Source organism: Callospermophilus lateralis, chromosome 7 (assembly GCF_048772815.1).
Source record: "Callospermophilus lateralis isolate mCalLat2 chromosome 7, mCalLat2.hap1, whole genome shotgun sequence".
Classification (NCBI taxonomy): Eukaryota; Metazoa; Chordata; class Mammalia; order Rodentia; family Sciuridae; genus Callospermophilus; species Callospermophilus lateralis.
In genome coordinates this window covers 118,534,436-118,552,164 of record NC_135311.1, presented here as the reverse complement: position 1 = coordinate 118,552,164, position 17,729 = coordinate 118,534,436, and the positions used below count along the sequence as shown (strand labels likewise).

The 17,729-nt window shown below is 47.7% G+C and overlaps 1 protein-coding gene across 4 annotated transcripts in view; it reads right to left on the bottom strand.

The window, feature by feature from the left end:
- Positions 1–1,568: 1,568 nt before the first annotated feature.
- Kiaa0319l (KIAA0319 like) overlaps positions 1,569–17,729 on the bottom strand; it is a 106,721-nt gene continuing 90,560 nt past the window's right edge. For all 4 annotated transcript variants that reach the window (XM_076860770.2, XM_076860767.2, XM_076860768.2 and 1 more), the window contains exons 13-21: positions 16,138–16,286; positions 14,909–15,060; positions 14,418–14,556; positions 12,592–12,751; positions 8,680–8,822; positions 7,758–7,880; positions 6,975–7,065; positions 5,892–5,983; positions 1,569–3,558 (exon numbers count right to left, since the gene is read on the bottom strand). In XM_076860770.2, the coding sequence (XP_076716885.1) occupies positions 3,371–3,558; positions 5,892–5,983; positions 6,975–7,065; positions 7,758–7,880; positions 8,680–8,822; positions 12,592–12,751; positions 14,418–14,556; positions 14,909–15,060; positions 16,138–16,286 (1,237 nt within the window). In that variant the 3' untranslated portion in view covers positions 1,569–3,370. The remainder of the gene's footprint in view (positions 3,559–5,891; positions 5,984–6,974; positions 7,066–7,757; positions 7,881–8,679; positions 8,823–12,591; positions 12,752–14,417; positions 14,557–14,908; positions 15,061–16,137; positions 16,287–17,729) is intronic.

Genomic DNA, 17,729 nt, shown 5'->3' with positions numbered 1-17,729 from the left:
ACCAGCCCCTCCCGGTATATGGTAACTGTCCATATCCTTGGGGAGGGAGGCTCAGTATTTGAGGAGAGTCTTTTAAAATATTCATTAAGGACACTGGGTTCTCAAAGATTTGGGTGTGGGTGACTATTGCATATGGCAAAAATAACTTCTCGGTGCAGCTATACTTCAGTTGAAGAATCCTGAAATGCTGCAGCACAAAGCTTGAACTAACTACCTTTTGCGTTGGTTTTGACCTAGCTGTTTAAGCAAGATCACAGAAATGGGCATTTAAAGTGAGATTGGTTTTCTGGGCTACAAGATCTAGCACCTCATGTCAGCAGTTGTGGGGGACATGACAAGCTCTGGGGTTTGATGAATAGCAACCTCTGCTACACCCAATCTCAAGGGCCTTTTCCTGGGCTGATAGGGGATACTGGGTGCCTGTTACCTTCCTTCCAACTGGTTTGCAAGTCTTTTGAAGCTGAGCTGCTAAGAGCTATTTTTCCCCTTCAACTGGATGTGGTATACCTGCACAAATTACCTAAGGAATTAATAAAATCAGTTAAATACTTAAAAATCTGGGTATAGGTTCTAGGATTCAGTGCTTTTAGTTTCCTAAGTGATTCTGTTAAGATCTAGTAAGTCCATGAGAACCTCCAATGTCAATGCACAGGAATGTGTTGATTTATTAGAAGTGGGGTAAATAAAACACAGCCAGGAAGGTGGAATAGGCATCACAGTAACTTGCCAAGACAGGTGCTGGGTATTGGCAGTCAGAAGAACTGGATATAAAAGTTCCCTTGTTCCCATGAGAGGTAACCTCAGTTTCATTCCTTGTGACCAAGGGAGCCTTATGGGTACTCTCCAAGTAGGAGAGGAGGCACAACAGTGGATGGCCACAGCCTAATACTAATACTAATAGACATTAGGTAGCCACCATATCAGATGGGGAGTTAAGGAGTGGAAGATTACAGCAGTGGCCAAGTTTGACCAGAGAAATATATAGGGGCCCTCCAACCAGTCAACACAAATCCACAAAGGTGTCAAGGCTGTTCCCTCTGTCTATCTTGGAGACTGGTGGCCTGACTGCAGGCATCTTCTCTCAGTGTGTATGAGGATCTCTGCAGCTCCCGCTGCTCACCAGACAGGCCAGGGGAAAGAAAGCCAGAGCACTTGAACCCTGTAGAGCCTTCCTGAATTCTTGGAGGCTGCTCACAGTGCCCCAGCCTCACCAGATCCTTACCTTCCTACACTTCACCTGCCACAGCGAGCCTCACTCAGCTCCATTGTTTCTGTTGCCCAAACTGCAAATATTGAATAGTTTCTACTCTGAATAGGCTCAATGTTTTCTGTGAGGCTCCTACCCCTATGGCCCACTGGGCCCTGAGCCCACCTGCTGTGGCTATTCAGACTGGAGCACTGCATCATCCAACCCTACCATTCCCAGCTGAGCAGATTGGCCCCACTTGGAGTACACCCCTTGGCAATAGAGGTCTCTGTACTTACTCCCTCCACCATCATTCAGGATGGAAAGGCTACAGCTCTACGTGTGTGTGTGTGTGTGTGTGTGTGTGTGCGCGCGCGCGCGCGCGCGCATGCGCGCAAGAAAGAGGCTGACCATGCATTTTTCACCTAGAGGTCCTTGGATTGGGGCCCTGCACCAGGGGGGCTCAACATCTTCTAGGATATCATTAGGCAAATTCTCATGCTCCATCCCAGACCTAACCCAGGGACTATTTCTGAAGAAGCCCTGAGCAGTGTGAGCAGGGGGCTCTGCTGAGCCCGAGTTCAGTCACTGCTTGTGTGGACTGAACCACTTCTCACTATGGCTCAACTTCTGGACCTGTAAGATCAGAGACACTGCTGCCCCCCTGCAGCTGGTTTTTATACAGAGCTTGGGCAAAGCACAGGTTCAAAGGCCTTTGCTCTCATCTCCCTTTCTTAGCCCAGCCCTTCCCCTCCCTCACATATCCAGCAAAGGGCTCCATGAACTATGAGGAGTACACACACTTAAGGCTGGTCAACACAAAAGAGAAGAATAGCAGTGGCAAAAATTTCTTAAGGTCTTACTCTGGATCTTAGGACACTCTGTCCCCTAGCTTAGACATAAAGGGACATGAATTATTAAAATGTTAATAAAAGGTATGAGAAGGAAGAACAAAAAACTCACCTCCCTTAGCCAAAGGGTAGGAGTGCTGCATTCCCACCCACCATTGCAGGCAGGACCCAGCACCATGGGTCACATGTACTGATGGCAGGTCCAAAACTGCCTGCCAGGGGCAAGACCTTGCAGGCTGCAACCGTCGTTAGCCCTGTGACACAGGTCAGAGATGTAGGCACACAATTAAATATATGTTTAATCATCTTACAACACACAGTAGTAGTGCAGTAGTAGAAATTATCTCTTTTTAGAAGTCATTCCCCCAAAGCTCCCATTCCTCAATTCCCAGCTAGTAGGTCTGAGGAACAGTGACAGAAAACAGTGGGATTCCTCTGTTTCACAGAGCTGAGAGACTGAGTCAAAGTTTCCTTCTGAGCATCCAAGAGCCCGGTGAGAAGATACGCACGCGTTCACTCAACACACATGTGCAGCAGACACAGAGAAAAGACAAAGATGGAGGGACTGGGAGACCAGTGGACAGTCACACACATGCACTCTCATGCCACAACATTCCAGTCTGTAGCTATCTTCTCTAGGGACACAGAGTGGTGGCCTGAGCCTGGAAGCAGCAGCTGCCAGTCAGAGGAAGAAAGGGGGACACTGCCTGTGTCACAAAAGCCCCCAAAGCCAGGGCCCCTCATCACCCCCAGACAGCCAGTCCTCTCCTGACAGTGCTGATCAGAGAAAGGAGCAGGCTCCAGTGCCGAGGGCCAGGCGTTGTTTCTCACTAGTGTTCTAGTAGCTGTGGTGGGGCAGGGATGCCACGTCCTCTTGGCCTTGCCAGGGGGCCCACTATGCCCCAGAGAAGAGAAGAAAGAACATACCCTCCATTGAGCCCCTGGAGCCAGGAGGCTGTTGGCTCTTGGTTCTGTGTAGCACCCTGGGTCCAGTAGCACTACCATAGGGCAGCTGGAGAGGATGCTGAAGCAGGCCGTACTTGCCCTTGGGTGGGGAAGAGGGACTTGCAATAAAGGAGCCCCTGAGGTGAGGATGTTCTGGGGGCCTACCAGACAGGTAAGAGGAAATCTCTTCATTCACAGCTTCGCTCATGGGTTCCTGGACAGTGTCTGTGATTCAAGTACCAGTAGTTTTGGGGTGGGGGGTTGGGGTGGAGTAACCAGCATATACTGGGAGATCAGCTGCCCGCGGACCTGGGTGATAGGGAACCAGCCTGGCAGTGCTTGGGCCCTGGCACTACCAACCCCTACTCTGAGGAGACAGACCAGATAGCTATAAGATCTCCTCCCGTGGGCTCCTAGCCTTCAGCGGTGTCTGCCCGTTGGGTACAGAGCCATTCTGACCATGCAGGAGCTTGCCCTTCTCCCGGTCTGGCCACGTGAAAATGGCATCATCGCTGTCCAGTTCCGATTCAGAGTGCATCAGGCTGCTGCTCAGCATGGGGCCTTTGTGTTTGACACCTGCAAGGAAGAGAGACTGAGTCGGGGTCAGGAGACAGCCCTGCCCAGGCCTGAGCCACACCCTGCACCCTCACCCCAGCCCAAACAGGGGCCAAGGAACAGGGAGAGCCAAGGCCCCCTCTCTAGGCCAGGCAGATACAAGGACACATCCTCCCTGTCTCAGATGGCTGAGACAGTCCACTAAGGGAAGTCACAGAAAGCACAGACTGGGGATCAAACCTGGGCTCTGTTGCTGGGTCCTCACCCCCAGTGTCCCTGAGCTCTGTTAGTGCCACCCAGTACTCTTCTTTCTTTCTAGATCTGGGGTGTTTTATCACATCCCTTTCTGAATAGGGTAGTGGAATGAGGTGGAAGACAGGAAAGCCAGAGAACACAGACCCTGGAGAATGAGCCTCCAGCCATCTTCTGGCTCAGTGTGGACACAGAGTCCCCAACACAGCGTGAGGATGCAGCCTCACTCCGTGTCAGTGCTGGCTCCATGGTTCTGGGTTGACTCTGGCTTCACTGAGTGGACACTGGAGGTGGGAGAGCAGGCACATGGCAGAGTGGGGACTTTTGAAGTCCCAAGCAGCCATTTCATTAGAACACAAACCAGGGACCATGAGGAGCACGTGGGTCACACAACAGAAATTAGATAGCAATGTGAATGAATTACACGGATAAATTTCATCAATTTGATGGTGAGTGAAAGGTGCCAAACACATGATGATTCTTTTCATATAAACTACTCCAAGACACCAGTGTGAACTGGGAGAAGAGCACTGACAGGACAGAAGCACAAAGGGGGGACCTGGGGAGCTAATTACATGAGCTCATTCACCTGTGGAGACCAAGAGCACTGCTATACCTACGATTTTCTGACCAAAATAGGCTGAAACACAAACTATCATTTGGTAGGTCAAAAAAGTCAAATACGAGTAATTTTATATGGTTCAATCTACTATACTTTAATACAAGTCTGAAAAAAATCAATAGAAAAACAAAACCAGAATTGCTGACTGCAGACCTGGTCTCCTGAGGATGGGCATCTCCGTGCTCCCTGTAACCCTCAGAGGCTCCATGCAGCTGCCCTGCTTTCACAGCCAACACCTGACGTGCCTCTGTTAGGGCTCAATGCCACACACTCCCTTCTCTGTGCCACAAGCCCACGCTCCTCCTCTTCAAGCTGAACTTCTGCAGCTCCACACCATACAATGTGTCGCTGAATCCCAAACGGCATCCTGCAGCGGCTGTGCCCTTGCTGGACCTGGTCCTCCACCGAGCCAGAGCCCAAGCTAGCCCTTCTGGCTGCTCAGACCCATTGGTGGGTCTCCTGCTTCTCTGGCCAGAGGCTGCTCACAAGAGAAGGGCCCTGGTGAACCTCTCGCCCTGTAGCTTTTTGTGCTGGAAATAGTAAGTCATGAAAAGACTCCAAGAGGGAGAAAAACAGTCTTAAGAGTAATGCCACTGCAGGAGGTGGGCACTGTGGTTTTTCTCAGTCCTCTGCTCCCTGGTGTGCTGGGATCATAGCAGGCCCCGCCACCCAGTGCTCAGACAGAGCTGCTCAGGCTCAGGGCCCAGGCTGCCTGCCCAAGAACACTTTCTCTCTGCAGATGCGTCTCCCCAACCAGGCCGAAATTCTCTGAGGGCAGAGCCTGTCAGGACTACCCCCTGCAGCCTCCTCTAACACAAAGCCTGAAGCAGGAGGGGTGTTTAAGAAACACTTTCTATAAAATCGGTTCCACTTGCAGAGGGTTTGGAATAATTTATATGGAGCACAGCTCCCATAAGCCAATGGCACCTGTTCTGTGGCATAAATGATGAAGGAGACCTCACCAAGTAACCAGGCCTGGCAAAGAAGGGAGGCCCGCAACCCGCCTAACTCCCCCAGTGCCACCACTCAGTCTGGTGCAGTAGGAAATCCTTCCTTCTGTAGGAAGCATGTGACAGTGTTTGAAACACCTACAGCCAGCAGGGCAGCTGCCTGCCCACTGACCCTAAGACAAAGATGGCAGCTGTGGACTCACAGATGATGGAGAGAGGAAGGCGGAAGGAGGTGACTGAGAAGGAAGTAAGCCAGCAGACACTTGTTCTGATCTGCTGTCTGTCCAGAAAGGACAGGCATAAGGGGCCAAGGACCCTAACCCTCACCACATGGGAGGCAAAGGAACCAGGAGGCCTGGCATCTCTGCAGAGCAAAAGGAGCGCTGAGATGTCAGCCCAGGAAACAGTCTATCCTACAGTGGCTTCTGCCACCCAGGGGACCTTCAGCAGGCAAGGGAACAATATGCTTGTGCAGCACATAGCTATAGAGCAATGAGCAAGCGATGACGGCACCAGCTTCCAGGCCCTACCTGCTCGGGAGGTTGGCTTCAGCTCCAGGCTCTCCTGATCAGTGGCATCCAGGATCCTGTACCTGCTTTTCCTCTTGGGTTTTCCTTTTTGCCTAAAACACATAATTCCCATCTGCTCAGGAAAGAGGTTCTCTTGAGGCTCAGGACAAGGGCCAGTGCATGCAGGGTGTCCCTGTGGGGGTGGCTCTCCTCACTTTGCAGCCAGGGAAGGTGGTAACTGTGATTTGTTCCTCATAAAATGTTCCTCACAGCCCTGGGAAGGCAAGGGAGCTGTGACCACCTCAGTGTGGCCTCGTCACTCCACAGATCAACAAGGACCACTGGTGGAAACGCACAGAAAAGGAACCTGACTAGCAGTGTGGGCGGAGGGAGCAGCACGTCTCCTGGTTAACTGAGCTGGCTCATGGTGGTTGTCTCAGGCTGTGGGATTTTTTAAATTCTTTTAACTTTCTAAGTCCTACATGAGGTAACATTGTGGGATAAATCCCAGCCCTGTCACTTACTGCTTCTCAGTCAGGTGACATGATTTTCTGAACCTAAGTTTCCTTATTCATAAAACGAGAAAAGGCTGCTATGGTTATAAAAAAGATATTACCTACCAAATGCCATAACACAGTAAACACAAAAATCATACTAATAATGAAAAACATATAATAAATGTAACTATGAAATGTTGTAAGGCTATATAAAACGAAGAAACCTAGACCACTCATCATCGAAAATCCAAGTCTACAATTGTGTGAAATCAGACATACATACAATTCTCAACTAGGGAGGACGCAGAGTAAAAACTCCTGTGTTCTAGTGTAAGGCCGGGTGTGGAGATCCAAGGACATGCACTTGGGTGGGATCTGTTCCACTCTCCCCTACCCCAGGGTTCTGAGGTTGCAGATCTCCACAGTGGCAGTCTCCCCACCTGACCAAAGGCAAGTGCACCTGCCCTCAGCAGGGTTTGAGGGTGAGGAACTTTCTGCACAGACCTTGAGTGACCCAAACCCCTCCAACCATGACCGTGGTTCTTCCATGTGGAAGGTACCAAATGACAAGCCCCCCAAATGAGTTTCAAAGGAGAATACATCCTACCTCTTACAACAACAGATTGTGGTCCAAGACAGGATCCCCAAGGCAACAACAATAACAAAGGTTGCAATGATAACGTACAACACACTCCACTCTGCCAAGAAAATCAAAATAGTGAGGGCTGGGAAGAGAGAGCCTGGAAGGCAGAAATGAGTTGTCCCCCGTGGGCTTCCAACTGTACACATGGAAAGGCAAGACCCTGGAGTCCAGGACAGCTGCATGCTTCTGAAAGGCTCCTGCATCCCAGGCCCTGCTCCATGAGTGCCCTGAGGTCCTGCAGTAGTGTGCAGGCACAGAACTCTACATGACGAACTGCAGGCTTCCATCAGGCAACAACATGCATGTGCTCCAAAAGGACACAGTGTGGTGGGCTGCAGTGTGCAGCTGGTCCTACGTAAGCCTCATTCTTCTTCCGTGAGTACTCCAGAGTTTTATTTTTCCCCCCTAGTACTGAGGGTTGAACCTAGAGGCACCCTGCCACTAAGCTACATCTCTAGCCCTTTTTATTTTTTATTCTGAGACAGGATCTCACTAAGTTTCCCAGTCTGGCCTCAACCTTGCTATCCTCCTGCCTCAACCTCCCAAGATGCTAGGATTACAAGAATATACACTATGCCCAGATTTTCCACTAAAGTTGAACAAGTGTGAAGAAAAAGGGAAAAGCCCCCTACAAACAGAAAACATAAGAGTTCTTTCCTCGCCTGCTCTTCTCCTCAGAAATACCTGTCCCCTTGGTGCAGATCCACACTACAGCCAAAGCAACCAATCTGGGCTACACAGACTCACCACAATTGCTGTCTCCGTCTCTCAGCTGCACCTTTATGAAATTCTCCATCCAAAAAGGGTCACAGATACATTTTTTGGTGAATGAATCACAGTGGCCATGCTCAGAACAGTTCAGTTGACATGCTGAAGGTGGCAGGAGAGGGAAAACATTGACAGTCAGAGCCCAGGGGACAACCAACACCCAGCATGCAGACTGTGAAGACACTCAGGCAAGGCCTGCTCAGTGCCCTGTGGTGCCATTTCCTGCAGCCCAGACCCAGGAGTTTTCCCAGCATGGCTGGGGCACGCTGCACGAGACAGGGGTCACCAAGGCCCCCAGAGACAGCTCCAGTTGGTCTTCCTTGTTCTGTAAGAGACTGTTTATCTTTTGTGTCCCATACACCCCCTTCTCAGAACAATAAAACCAATAGGACAATATATATAGTACTACAAAGGAAACAGTTATAGTAAATATGGTTTTGAAATACTTAAGAACACAAATTTTCAAAATAAAGTGCCTTTATTAAAACATTAAGTAATAAAATTTATTAGTGGGTCTAAGTACTATTGTAATGTTGAGTAGTGATGAGTAAAAATGGTACTTTGTCATGTAATGTGATAGGAGATGATCTGTGATTTCTGCTGCATTCAGACACAGGTGCTGCTAACAGTGCCCACCTGTGCAACTGAGGGAGAGTATGAATTTCAACCTGAGGATAGTGAAAATAAAGATGTAATTTTTTCACTCAAGCTTGCAGCCTCCCTGTGCACCACCTTAGGCACATGGGCATGGGGCACAAGGTAAGGACCCCTAGGTGACTCCTTGCCATAATGGTGGTGAAGGAAAACAGAAAGTTCCCACAGAAAGGAGATGAGCACAGCCGGGAGGAGGAAAGCTGCAGAGGGGCAGGCTCTCACCCAGTCCCATCCGGGGATTACTCACTGACAGTGTTGATCTCCAGGGCTCCGAATATCAGGAAATCTGCTTTTTGCTTTCGCAGCTCACTCTTGAGCATTGCTGCCACCTCGTGGCCTTTGAAGATCTGGTGCGGAGGCTCATTCTGAACAAAAAATACCATCTTGGTGCTGCGGAGACATGTGACAGTATGATGAACACGAGGGATCCACCGGGCCGCAGGAGCTAGCACCAATTACTAAGCACCTTCTGCTGTGCCCGACACTGCTGAGGATCACATGCATTCTGTCACAGAAAGGTGTCATCAGTGCCATCTTCATTTCTCAGAAGACAACTATGGGGCTCAGAGGGGTTGAGTAACTTGCCCAAGGTCACACAGTTAATTATGACAGAGCCAGATTCTCACCCTGTCATGTCTGAACTCCAAAGCCTATACTTTAACAATGCCCCAACTAACAGGATCACCCATTTCAAACAGGTAACAGGAGGAAGAGAAGATTGGGGATTTGGTCACGGCAATATACCTGTTGGCAGCCTTTCACACCCGAGAGTGGTGCTGCTGGGTTTGTGGCTTGGTTACTGATTAAACCAACCACGGTGCTTTATAAAATGTAAACTGTTGGAAAGTATCAAAGATTATCCACAGGCTCCAAAAGCCAAAACAACTGTTACTATAACAGCAAAAATAAGATGGTGTGGCTGGTACAACACTGTTACTCCATGCCCAGAATCTCTTTGCTTTCTGAGTGTCAATTTCTATTCAAGATGAACCATGTCTGAACCCATATATGGGTAGCACAAATTCTGTTCTCTATGTCTAAGCCTTTGTTTTTAAATTTTTTTTTAATTGTACATAGACACATTATCTTTAATTAATTTATTTATTTACTTATTTGTTTATTTATTTATTTTTAATGTGATGCTGAGGATCGAACCCAGTGCCTCACACATGCTAGGCAAGCTCTCTGCCACTGAGCCACAACCCCAGCCTTAGCCTTAATTTTTGATAGTATGCTTCTTGAACTCCATAAATCAAACCTTCCATAATCAGTGGGTCACACTGGGTTAAACCCAAGATACTGACCCCCTCAGCATGTAGGTTGGCTAGGAGGACCCAGGTATTCCATAGGCCCTGGACCAGTTGCTGCCAGTATAAATAGCCTTTATATTTTTCCCAAGGTGTCAGTGCAGACACTCATCATTTTGTATGCATGAAATAACATAAATTTTGGGAAGAACCATCATCAACTAAAAGCTTGTTACACAGTGAGAATAACAATGAAGTCTTGCAGATTCCAAAATCAAGAAAACACACCTTAAAAGATATATATGGTCCATTTCCCATTATTTTCTCCTAGTTACCTACTCTATATTTACAGCTTCGATTTCTGCTGGTATGCTAATAATCCTCACATCTTTATCTCCGTTCCCCACAGGACCAATAGTGACCACTCTATACCTGCAAATGCTTGCAAGAATATCTACTCCAGATCTCTCAGGAAACTTGAACCCAACATGTCTCGAAATAAACTCATGGTAAAAACCATTCACTGAATGCTATGTTAGGGACTTATGTAAATATCATGCTATTCAATCTTCAATTTCAATCTTATAAAACAGGTACTAGCATTTTCACAGGTGATAAAGAGGTTCCGAGAGGTGAAGTGGCCTGTGCACATCAGGGCTCACACCGGTGCGCAGGGGCTATAACACCCCACTCCCCAAGCACATGCTCCTCCTGAATTCTCAACTCAGTCAACCTAGTCCAAGCCAGGAACCCAGAGAAATCCAGATGCCTCTCTCCTCCCTGTGCCCCATATGCAGTGATGGCAAGTCTAAGCACACCCACCAACAATGCTGTTCCCAGCACTGTGGCTAAAACCTTTCCTCACTGCTTCTACCCACCCAATTCCCACCAACTTGGATTTTTGCCTTACTGCTACTCCTAGGTGGCTGAGCACACCAAGAGGAGGAGAAGGAGGAAAAAAGAAGAAGAAAGAAGAAGGAATAATAATAACGAAGGAAGGAGTGAATGAGTGAGTCCTAATCAAACTGCCTCTAGTTTACGTAGTCTACCCTGACTGCACATCAGATCCCTGGGAAGCTTTTAAACCTTAGGAGCCCAAGTCCCACTCCAGCGAATGCTCCTCTCCAGGAATGAGGCTTGGACCTTCATAAAGTTCCAGGTCATTCTTGTGCTCAGCCAGAAGTGGAAAGCACTGCTTTCCCCTCACGTCTCTAACTCGGACCGAGACCCCAGTGCTGCTCAAAGCTGGCACCCTCTGCAGAGCTGCTCCAGACTTTCCCCATTCCCCTGCCTCCCACCTCACTCTCCCCTCCGCTAGGCAGATGGCCCTGCCCCTGCCACAGACAAAATATGAGACTTGGCATCAACACTCCAATTTCCCACTACAGTACCTCCCCTTCCTCCTCTTCCTCCGGATCTACCACACCAGTCCCCTCCACTCACCTCCATCACCCCCTTTTCCTCAGCACTTTGCCCTCAATAGATATAGAAGTTCCAGGAATTACTGTCTTGAAAAGGTCTATTTTCATCCCATCCCCCATAGGACTTCCAACATCAGCTTCTGCAGAGGTTTCCTATTTAGAAGCTCTACCTCAGACCGAGACACCTGCCCTCTGCCATCACTGGCGATGTGGGGAGCACACCCACCCCCAGCTGTTCCATATTATCACTGCACCACCAGCCTCCGAAGCTACAGTAGCCCCCAATGCCAGACTGTACCTCAACTTCCAGCAGATCACTGTCACCTGGCTTCCTCCTACCTCCCTGGCTATTCTTTTGAGTTCCTCTGCTGCCTCGACTTCCTCTCCCTCTTCCAGTGTTCTCCAGAATTCTGTCCTTGCCCTCTTGCCGCGCCCCGGTGTGACTCATCCATCCTCATGGTTCGACTTCTGCCTAGACACTGGTGACCCCGGCTCTCCTTCCACCCCGACTTCCTGCCTATACTTAGGACCATATGGAACATCCCCCCATGTAGCCCATAAGACACCCCAAATTCAATAGTCAAAATGGGTTCCTCCTTCCTCCCTAACCTCAGTTGATGGCCTGAACCATCCATCCAGACCTCCAAGCCAAAAGCATCCCACAGATCCTCCATTTCCCAGGACCCCCAAGGCCTGCTAGTTTGCCTCTGCTGTCTTTTCATTTGTCTCTGCTTCCACCAATGAATTCAGGGTCACCACCTTTTCACTGGGCTAGTCCAGAAGGCCTCTGATTAATCTCCCAAGATCTGTCTCTTTTCATTTTAGTTTAACCTCCACCCTACTGATTTGACTTTTTAAAAAATCTAAATATGTTATATCCTTGCTTTAACAGCAAACAAAACCCCACACACATAAAACAAACTACTTGGGTTCTCCCACCCAAACTATCACACTCAACTCCTTCTCAGGCTCCACAGGCAGTCCTTCTTTGACCATATCCTGGGGCCCACTATGTCTGAACCAAATGACTTCTTCCGGAAGAAACCCGGCACTTTCCCACCTCAAGGTCACGGTTCGTGGTGCTCCTCTCTTCTGAACTTCCTTCTAGTTTTCCTGTGCTGGTTAAAGCATGTTCTACTTCTGGAAAATCTTTGGGCTCTCCTGGAATTCTCCAGAATGGACTGCCCTTGCCTCTGAGTTCCCTGATAGCTCATATTGTGTCAAATCTGCCCCATATTGAGATGAGATTTGAGATGAGATGTTTACTTGGTTACCTCCTTTCCCAGATTGTAGCCCGCAAAGTAAAGGGCCTCCCTCAGACCTTATTGTGCCCTAGCAACTGGCTGCTATGCAGTACAGAGCATGCGACCTATGCCAGAAGACAGCTCATTAATGAGATGGACACCATGAGTGGTTCCTGATTAGAGAGCCCACTCTTCTCCATCTACCCCCTGATCTTTCCTTTTCTCCCCCCAATCATTGCCCAGCTACCTCTGCTCCGTGTACGGCTGAATCTTTTGCACAATGATGTCGGAATCCAGCACCCCCAGGAGGACCCCAATCTGGCGGATGAACATCCCCTTCAGCCTCTCAGTTAGCTGACTGACGTTGACATCCAAGATGATCTCCACCAGGTTGTTTTTCCTGGGATCTGGAAAGCATGTGGATTGGTCATGGCTTTGGAAGTAGGAGAGTTAACACAGACCTGCCACTGTGCATTTGCTTAGTCACAGGAGGGGAAGTAGTGACAGCATTTAGTCAGTGGTAAGGGATGACAGCAAATTCCTCACAAGGCAATCTGGAGCTGGCATGGAAAGCTTTATACCAACCTGAGAATGGCCACATGTGTGCTGGGGGCAAGGCTAAGCAGGGAGGCAAAGGCTTAGTGAAGGGACAGGAGAGGAAAGTACACTGCAGTGTCCCTATGGCACTGCTGAGCTCTCCAGGCCAAGCGGGGAGCCTGCAGTCTCTCCTGACCCCATCTTACTTTCAGTGACTTGCTGTACTTTGTCTGTGACAACAGGAGGAAAAATGTTCATCTCAGTCTCATTGGTTATTTTTCAATAATGTGAATGCATCCTTCTCTATAGGTTTAAATACATGAAAAATAAAGAAAATCCAGGTAGCTGAAAAGGAAGGATTTCCTTAGAGCAACCCCACAGCTACACTGTCTTTTCACAAGTCCAGAACTGAAAGACTACCATACTTTACTTCTGAACATGTCCTAAAGACTATTCCACATTTACAAGTTAAAGTGAATTGTTCAGAATACCTTATTCACAAACACTTAGATGCACCATTTGCCTGTTCTGATCTGACTTGGAACACAGAAGAAACTCTATGGTGTCTTGGCTGTTGTCCTTCCCAGAGGCAGGACAAGGCCTGGAAGACTTCCCAAGATCCCTTCCCATCTGAGACATCCATGCATGAGCTTGACCTAGGCAAGAGTAGGCTTAAAGTTAATACCTGCTCATCAAAAGCCCCGGGACTTACAAAGCTCTGCCCCATCTCCACACTCAGTTCCACCAAATTAGTCTCAAAACAAAACAAAAATGTGGTTCTATTTAAGAAGGAAATTTTATTTCTGGAAATCTCAGAAGTATACAGGATACAAGTCACATTACCTTCCCTGAGCTGTCAGATAAAGTCTGAGGCTCAACTTATAAAAAGAGTTTTCTGCAGCTGGTGCTGATGTAACATCATGACTTGAGCTACTCCTGTGCTCAGGTTCCCAGTGCACCTGAGCCCTATCTCCTCAGCCATGGTAGAGGACAAAGTGCTAGGCCAGGGTACAAAAGCCTGGCTCTGGCACAACTGCTGTGTGACACTGAGCAAGCCTTGCCCTGTCTGAGTTTTGGTTTCTCCATCTGAGATAAGCAAGGGGAGGTCTACATTCCTGAATAGGTAGGAGGGGTACTGTCAGAGTAAGACGTTTCTAAGGATTTTTCAGCATGGGATTTCTAGATTGCTTTCCCATTTTTTTTTTCCTCTTTTTTCTCTTTTTTTTTGGTACCAGGAATTGAAGCCAGGGGTGCTTTACCACTGAGCCACATCCTTGGCCCTTTTTTGTATTTAATTTATTTAGAGACCAGGTCTGAGTTGCTTAGGGCCTCGCTGAGTTCTAAGGATGGTGTTGGACTTGGGATCCTCCTGCTTCAGTCTCCCGAGCCGCTGGGATTACAGGCATATACCACGGCACCTGGCTCTAGATTGTTTTTCAAACTGGGCATGTCATGCTAGACTGAAAGGCATCTAAAGACAGAGGCCTCCTTCAGCCCATCTGGCAATTCCACTCAGTTATCACTAAGTGAACTCACCAGGCTTCACCTCCACAGTTGTCCGGTCTGTGTCACTCTCACCCTTTGCATCAGTCACTTTCAGGTGGAATGTGTAGGTTCCCTCAACCAGGTTGGAAAGAAAGAGGACAGGATGATGGTCAGAGTGATTTAACACCTCCTGTGGGGTTGAACAACACAGCTATGTTGCAGAACAAAACACCACTCCTTTCTTGGAGTCAGCTGCTGCTTTTGCCATAACGAGGCTCTATCTAGGCGGGACTGTTTCCACCTGTGTCAGTTCCTGATCCATCACAGCACTGCCACCCACAGCTACTAGGATCAAGGGACAGAAATCATTCTGTGCCACACTAGTTGCAGAGAAACTCAGAATAAGTCACTTAGCCTCCCTGGATTTCGGAGAACAATCCAGGTTTGTTACCACGAGCCTGTTAAAACAGACCCTGGAGTTTGGTTTCTCCTCACCAGCTGCTACTTAAACTTTGCAGCTCCTCAGTTCCTGGCACACTTACCCCAGCTGCTGGGCTCCCTTCATCTCGAGTCCAGAGGTAGCTGACTATTCCCTTGTCATCTGAGGACTTGGAGCCATCCAGCTCTGCTGTGTTCATGGGTAAGGTAATCACCACATTCCCCAATATCTTGGCTATGGGTGGTTTGTTCATTTCTAACCAAAGATAAGTCATTGAATTAATGAGACCTTCTGGAAAAGAAGGAATGCTGCTTCATGGTACTTATGGGGAAATTAAATGAGCATCTTAAGCAGGGAGCCGTCTTAATGCCTGTCTGTGTTAGCAACCAGCAATGCAAATTTAAAGCCACCAGAGCTGCAGAAGCTCCAGTCCTACCCAGAGCAGGGAACAAGTGTACTTTCTTCCTGTGGGTCTCATAGCAACCTTCCTGAGAAGAAGCCACTTCCCCATCTTGGAGTTATATGATAATTGGAAACAAAGGCCCAATGAGGCTTAAAGCCTTAGGATAGGTTTCATTCAGCTGACATCACAAATTCTTCTTTAAAATATCTTAAAATGTTGTTCTCTGAATATCTTTCTCATTTCTTCCTTGGTACTTTACAGCAGAGAAAAGACAGTGACCTCTCTGTCAGCCAAGCAGCTTGGGTGTAACTCAGTAGGGACTCAGTAGGGACTCGGCACAACACAAAAAGACAGTGACCTCTCTGCCACCAAGCAGCGTGGGTGTAACTCAGTAGGGACTCAGCACAACAGATCACACTAGGACCACCCCTCCATGGATGGTGGGTTTTTCTACCATCAGCTGAGAGTTCGTCTTGGTCACTGTGCCTGCCAATTCAAGGCAGCTCAACCAACTCCTGCCTCACATTGGCTTCAGCTTGTGGGCTCAAAGGACAGGCGCAGGAAGCTGCAGAACAGCACAGTCATTCTAAGGCCTGACAGCAGGTGTCACTGTAGTTTGCGGGAGAATCATGGAAACCCCAGGTCTTAGCAAAATCAAAATGCTGAACCCTAATTCTTGTCCTATTCAATTGGACAAAAAAGGGAAGGAGGGCAGCATGGGAGGAAGGGAGGAAAGGAAGTTAAAACTCATATTTCACCTACTCTCAATTAAAGGTTGCTTTAGAAAAGCAAATGGTAGCTACCCTCACCCCAATTTATTCCCCACCTCTTATCACTAGTCAATGTCTGCAGCCAAACAAGACATGGCAGATTTCTCAGCCATCTAACCCAAAGAGGGTACTGTACAAACCTGAGGCAGAGATAGATACCTTCTTTGACAATGACGTTCACAGAGCTCTGGCTTTGTAGGTTCCTCTCATCTTTGACAGTCAAGGTGAACACGTAGGTCCCCACTTGCAGCCCACTCACAGTGGCAACGCTGCTGTTAGCATTCTCCAGCTGCACCCCATCAGGTCCTCTGGAAAAAAAGAATATTTGTGGGTGGAGTTGGATCTGTCTGCCGCTCTCCTGTCCCTGACACAGCAGGAGGGAACCATTAATGCCTCAGCTGAGACACAAACAATTATTTCCCAGACCTTGACAGGACATGTTTAAAAATATTACATTTGGACAAAGTGTCATTTGTCCCCAAAATACAGGCTACCTGCTGGTCAGAAAATTCTACTCACCAGCTTTCAAACACTTCTAGTTTTATCCTTTCTGAGTTTCTAGAGCATTCAAACTCTTTACTGCTCCAGTTTATAAAAAGAATGAAGTTCTCTAAGCAGGTCTGTGATCAAAATGCTTTAAGAATAAAGTTTCTAAAAAGTATTTCTGGTCCATAAGTTGGTTCATCTCTTGCCAGCAAATAAGCAAAATGCATTTCTTAACCACATGCCCAAGACCCTCCTGAGGAAAAGTCAAGGAAAGGAAACAGCCCGGGCTGCAGGGGACCTCTCAGGACAAAGCAACTTCTTCATAGAAGTTTTATCAGCAAAGCGTCCTCCACCTCCAGGATAGGGCTACAGAGGACCAGCACAACTGCATCCTGCCTTCTCGCATCCTGCTCAGTGAGCAGCCTGCGGCAGGGGAGCGACCTGTGTGCCAACATCCAGGCCCAGGGCTGCACAGAGCTGAAGCCCTGAACACCCCCAAGCTTCCTTCAAATTAAGGACAAACCAGAGAAACCTGCAGACTTCAGAGTCAGCTTTGGTTCATTTTGCTTTTTAAACTTATTACCTCTGACCCTCGTAGCCTTTCCTAAAACAGATTCTCCTCCATGAAACTCAACTAAGTATTCTCTGCCACAAATACTACTAAAATTTAGCTCAAAGGTTCATCAGGCCTATCTTCAATAAATAATTAAAGAGAAAACATGGCAAGCTGAGGAAGACTGGGTTGTCCAAAATCAGAAATAAGAGCTGGGTGAAATAATTTCTAGCATTCAACTCAGCAATCACAAGTCAAGTAGATTCTGTGGTGAAACTAAAGCCCCTTTCCAACCATCTCCAATACCTAGCTTGAAAAATAATAATAATAATATGTGTAAGTGTGTGTCTGTGTGTATAAATTAAAAAAAAAAAAAGTCTGTCCTATGGTTGCTGTCTTGGATAATTAAGAATGTTTTTAACTCTTTTAATTCTTTTGCTTCCTGTGGGATCCTGCATAAAATCTGTGCTCCATTTGTTACAGTTTAAAGAAGCTAAAACAAACCATGAGAACCAAGAATAGTTCAATTAGGTAATTTCAGCTTAATTAGTATTATTTTGGCTATGGCCTTTGCCTCTAGCTAAATTAACTGGTATATGGTGTCTTCCAAGAAAACAACAGAGAAATGCCTTCATTTGATAGATGATTTTTAATTCTCTGGATAACTTCTTGCCCCATCCCCCATTAGCCTTACCCAGTTAATTTTGAACAA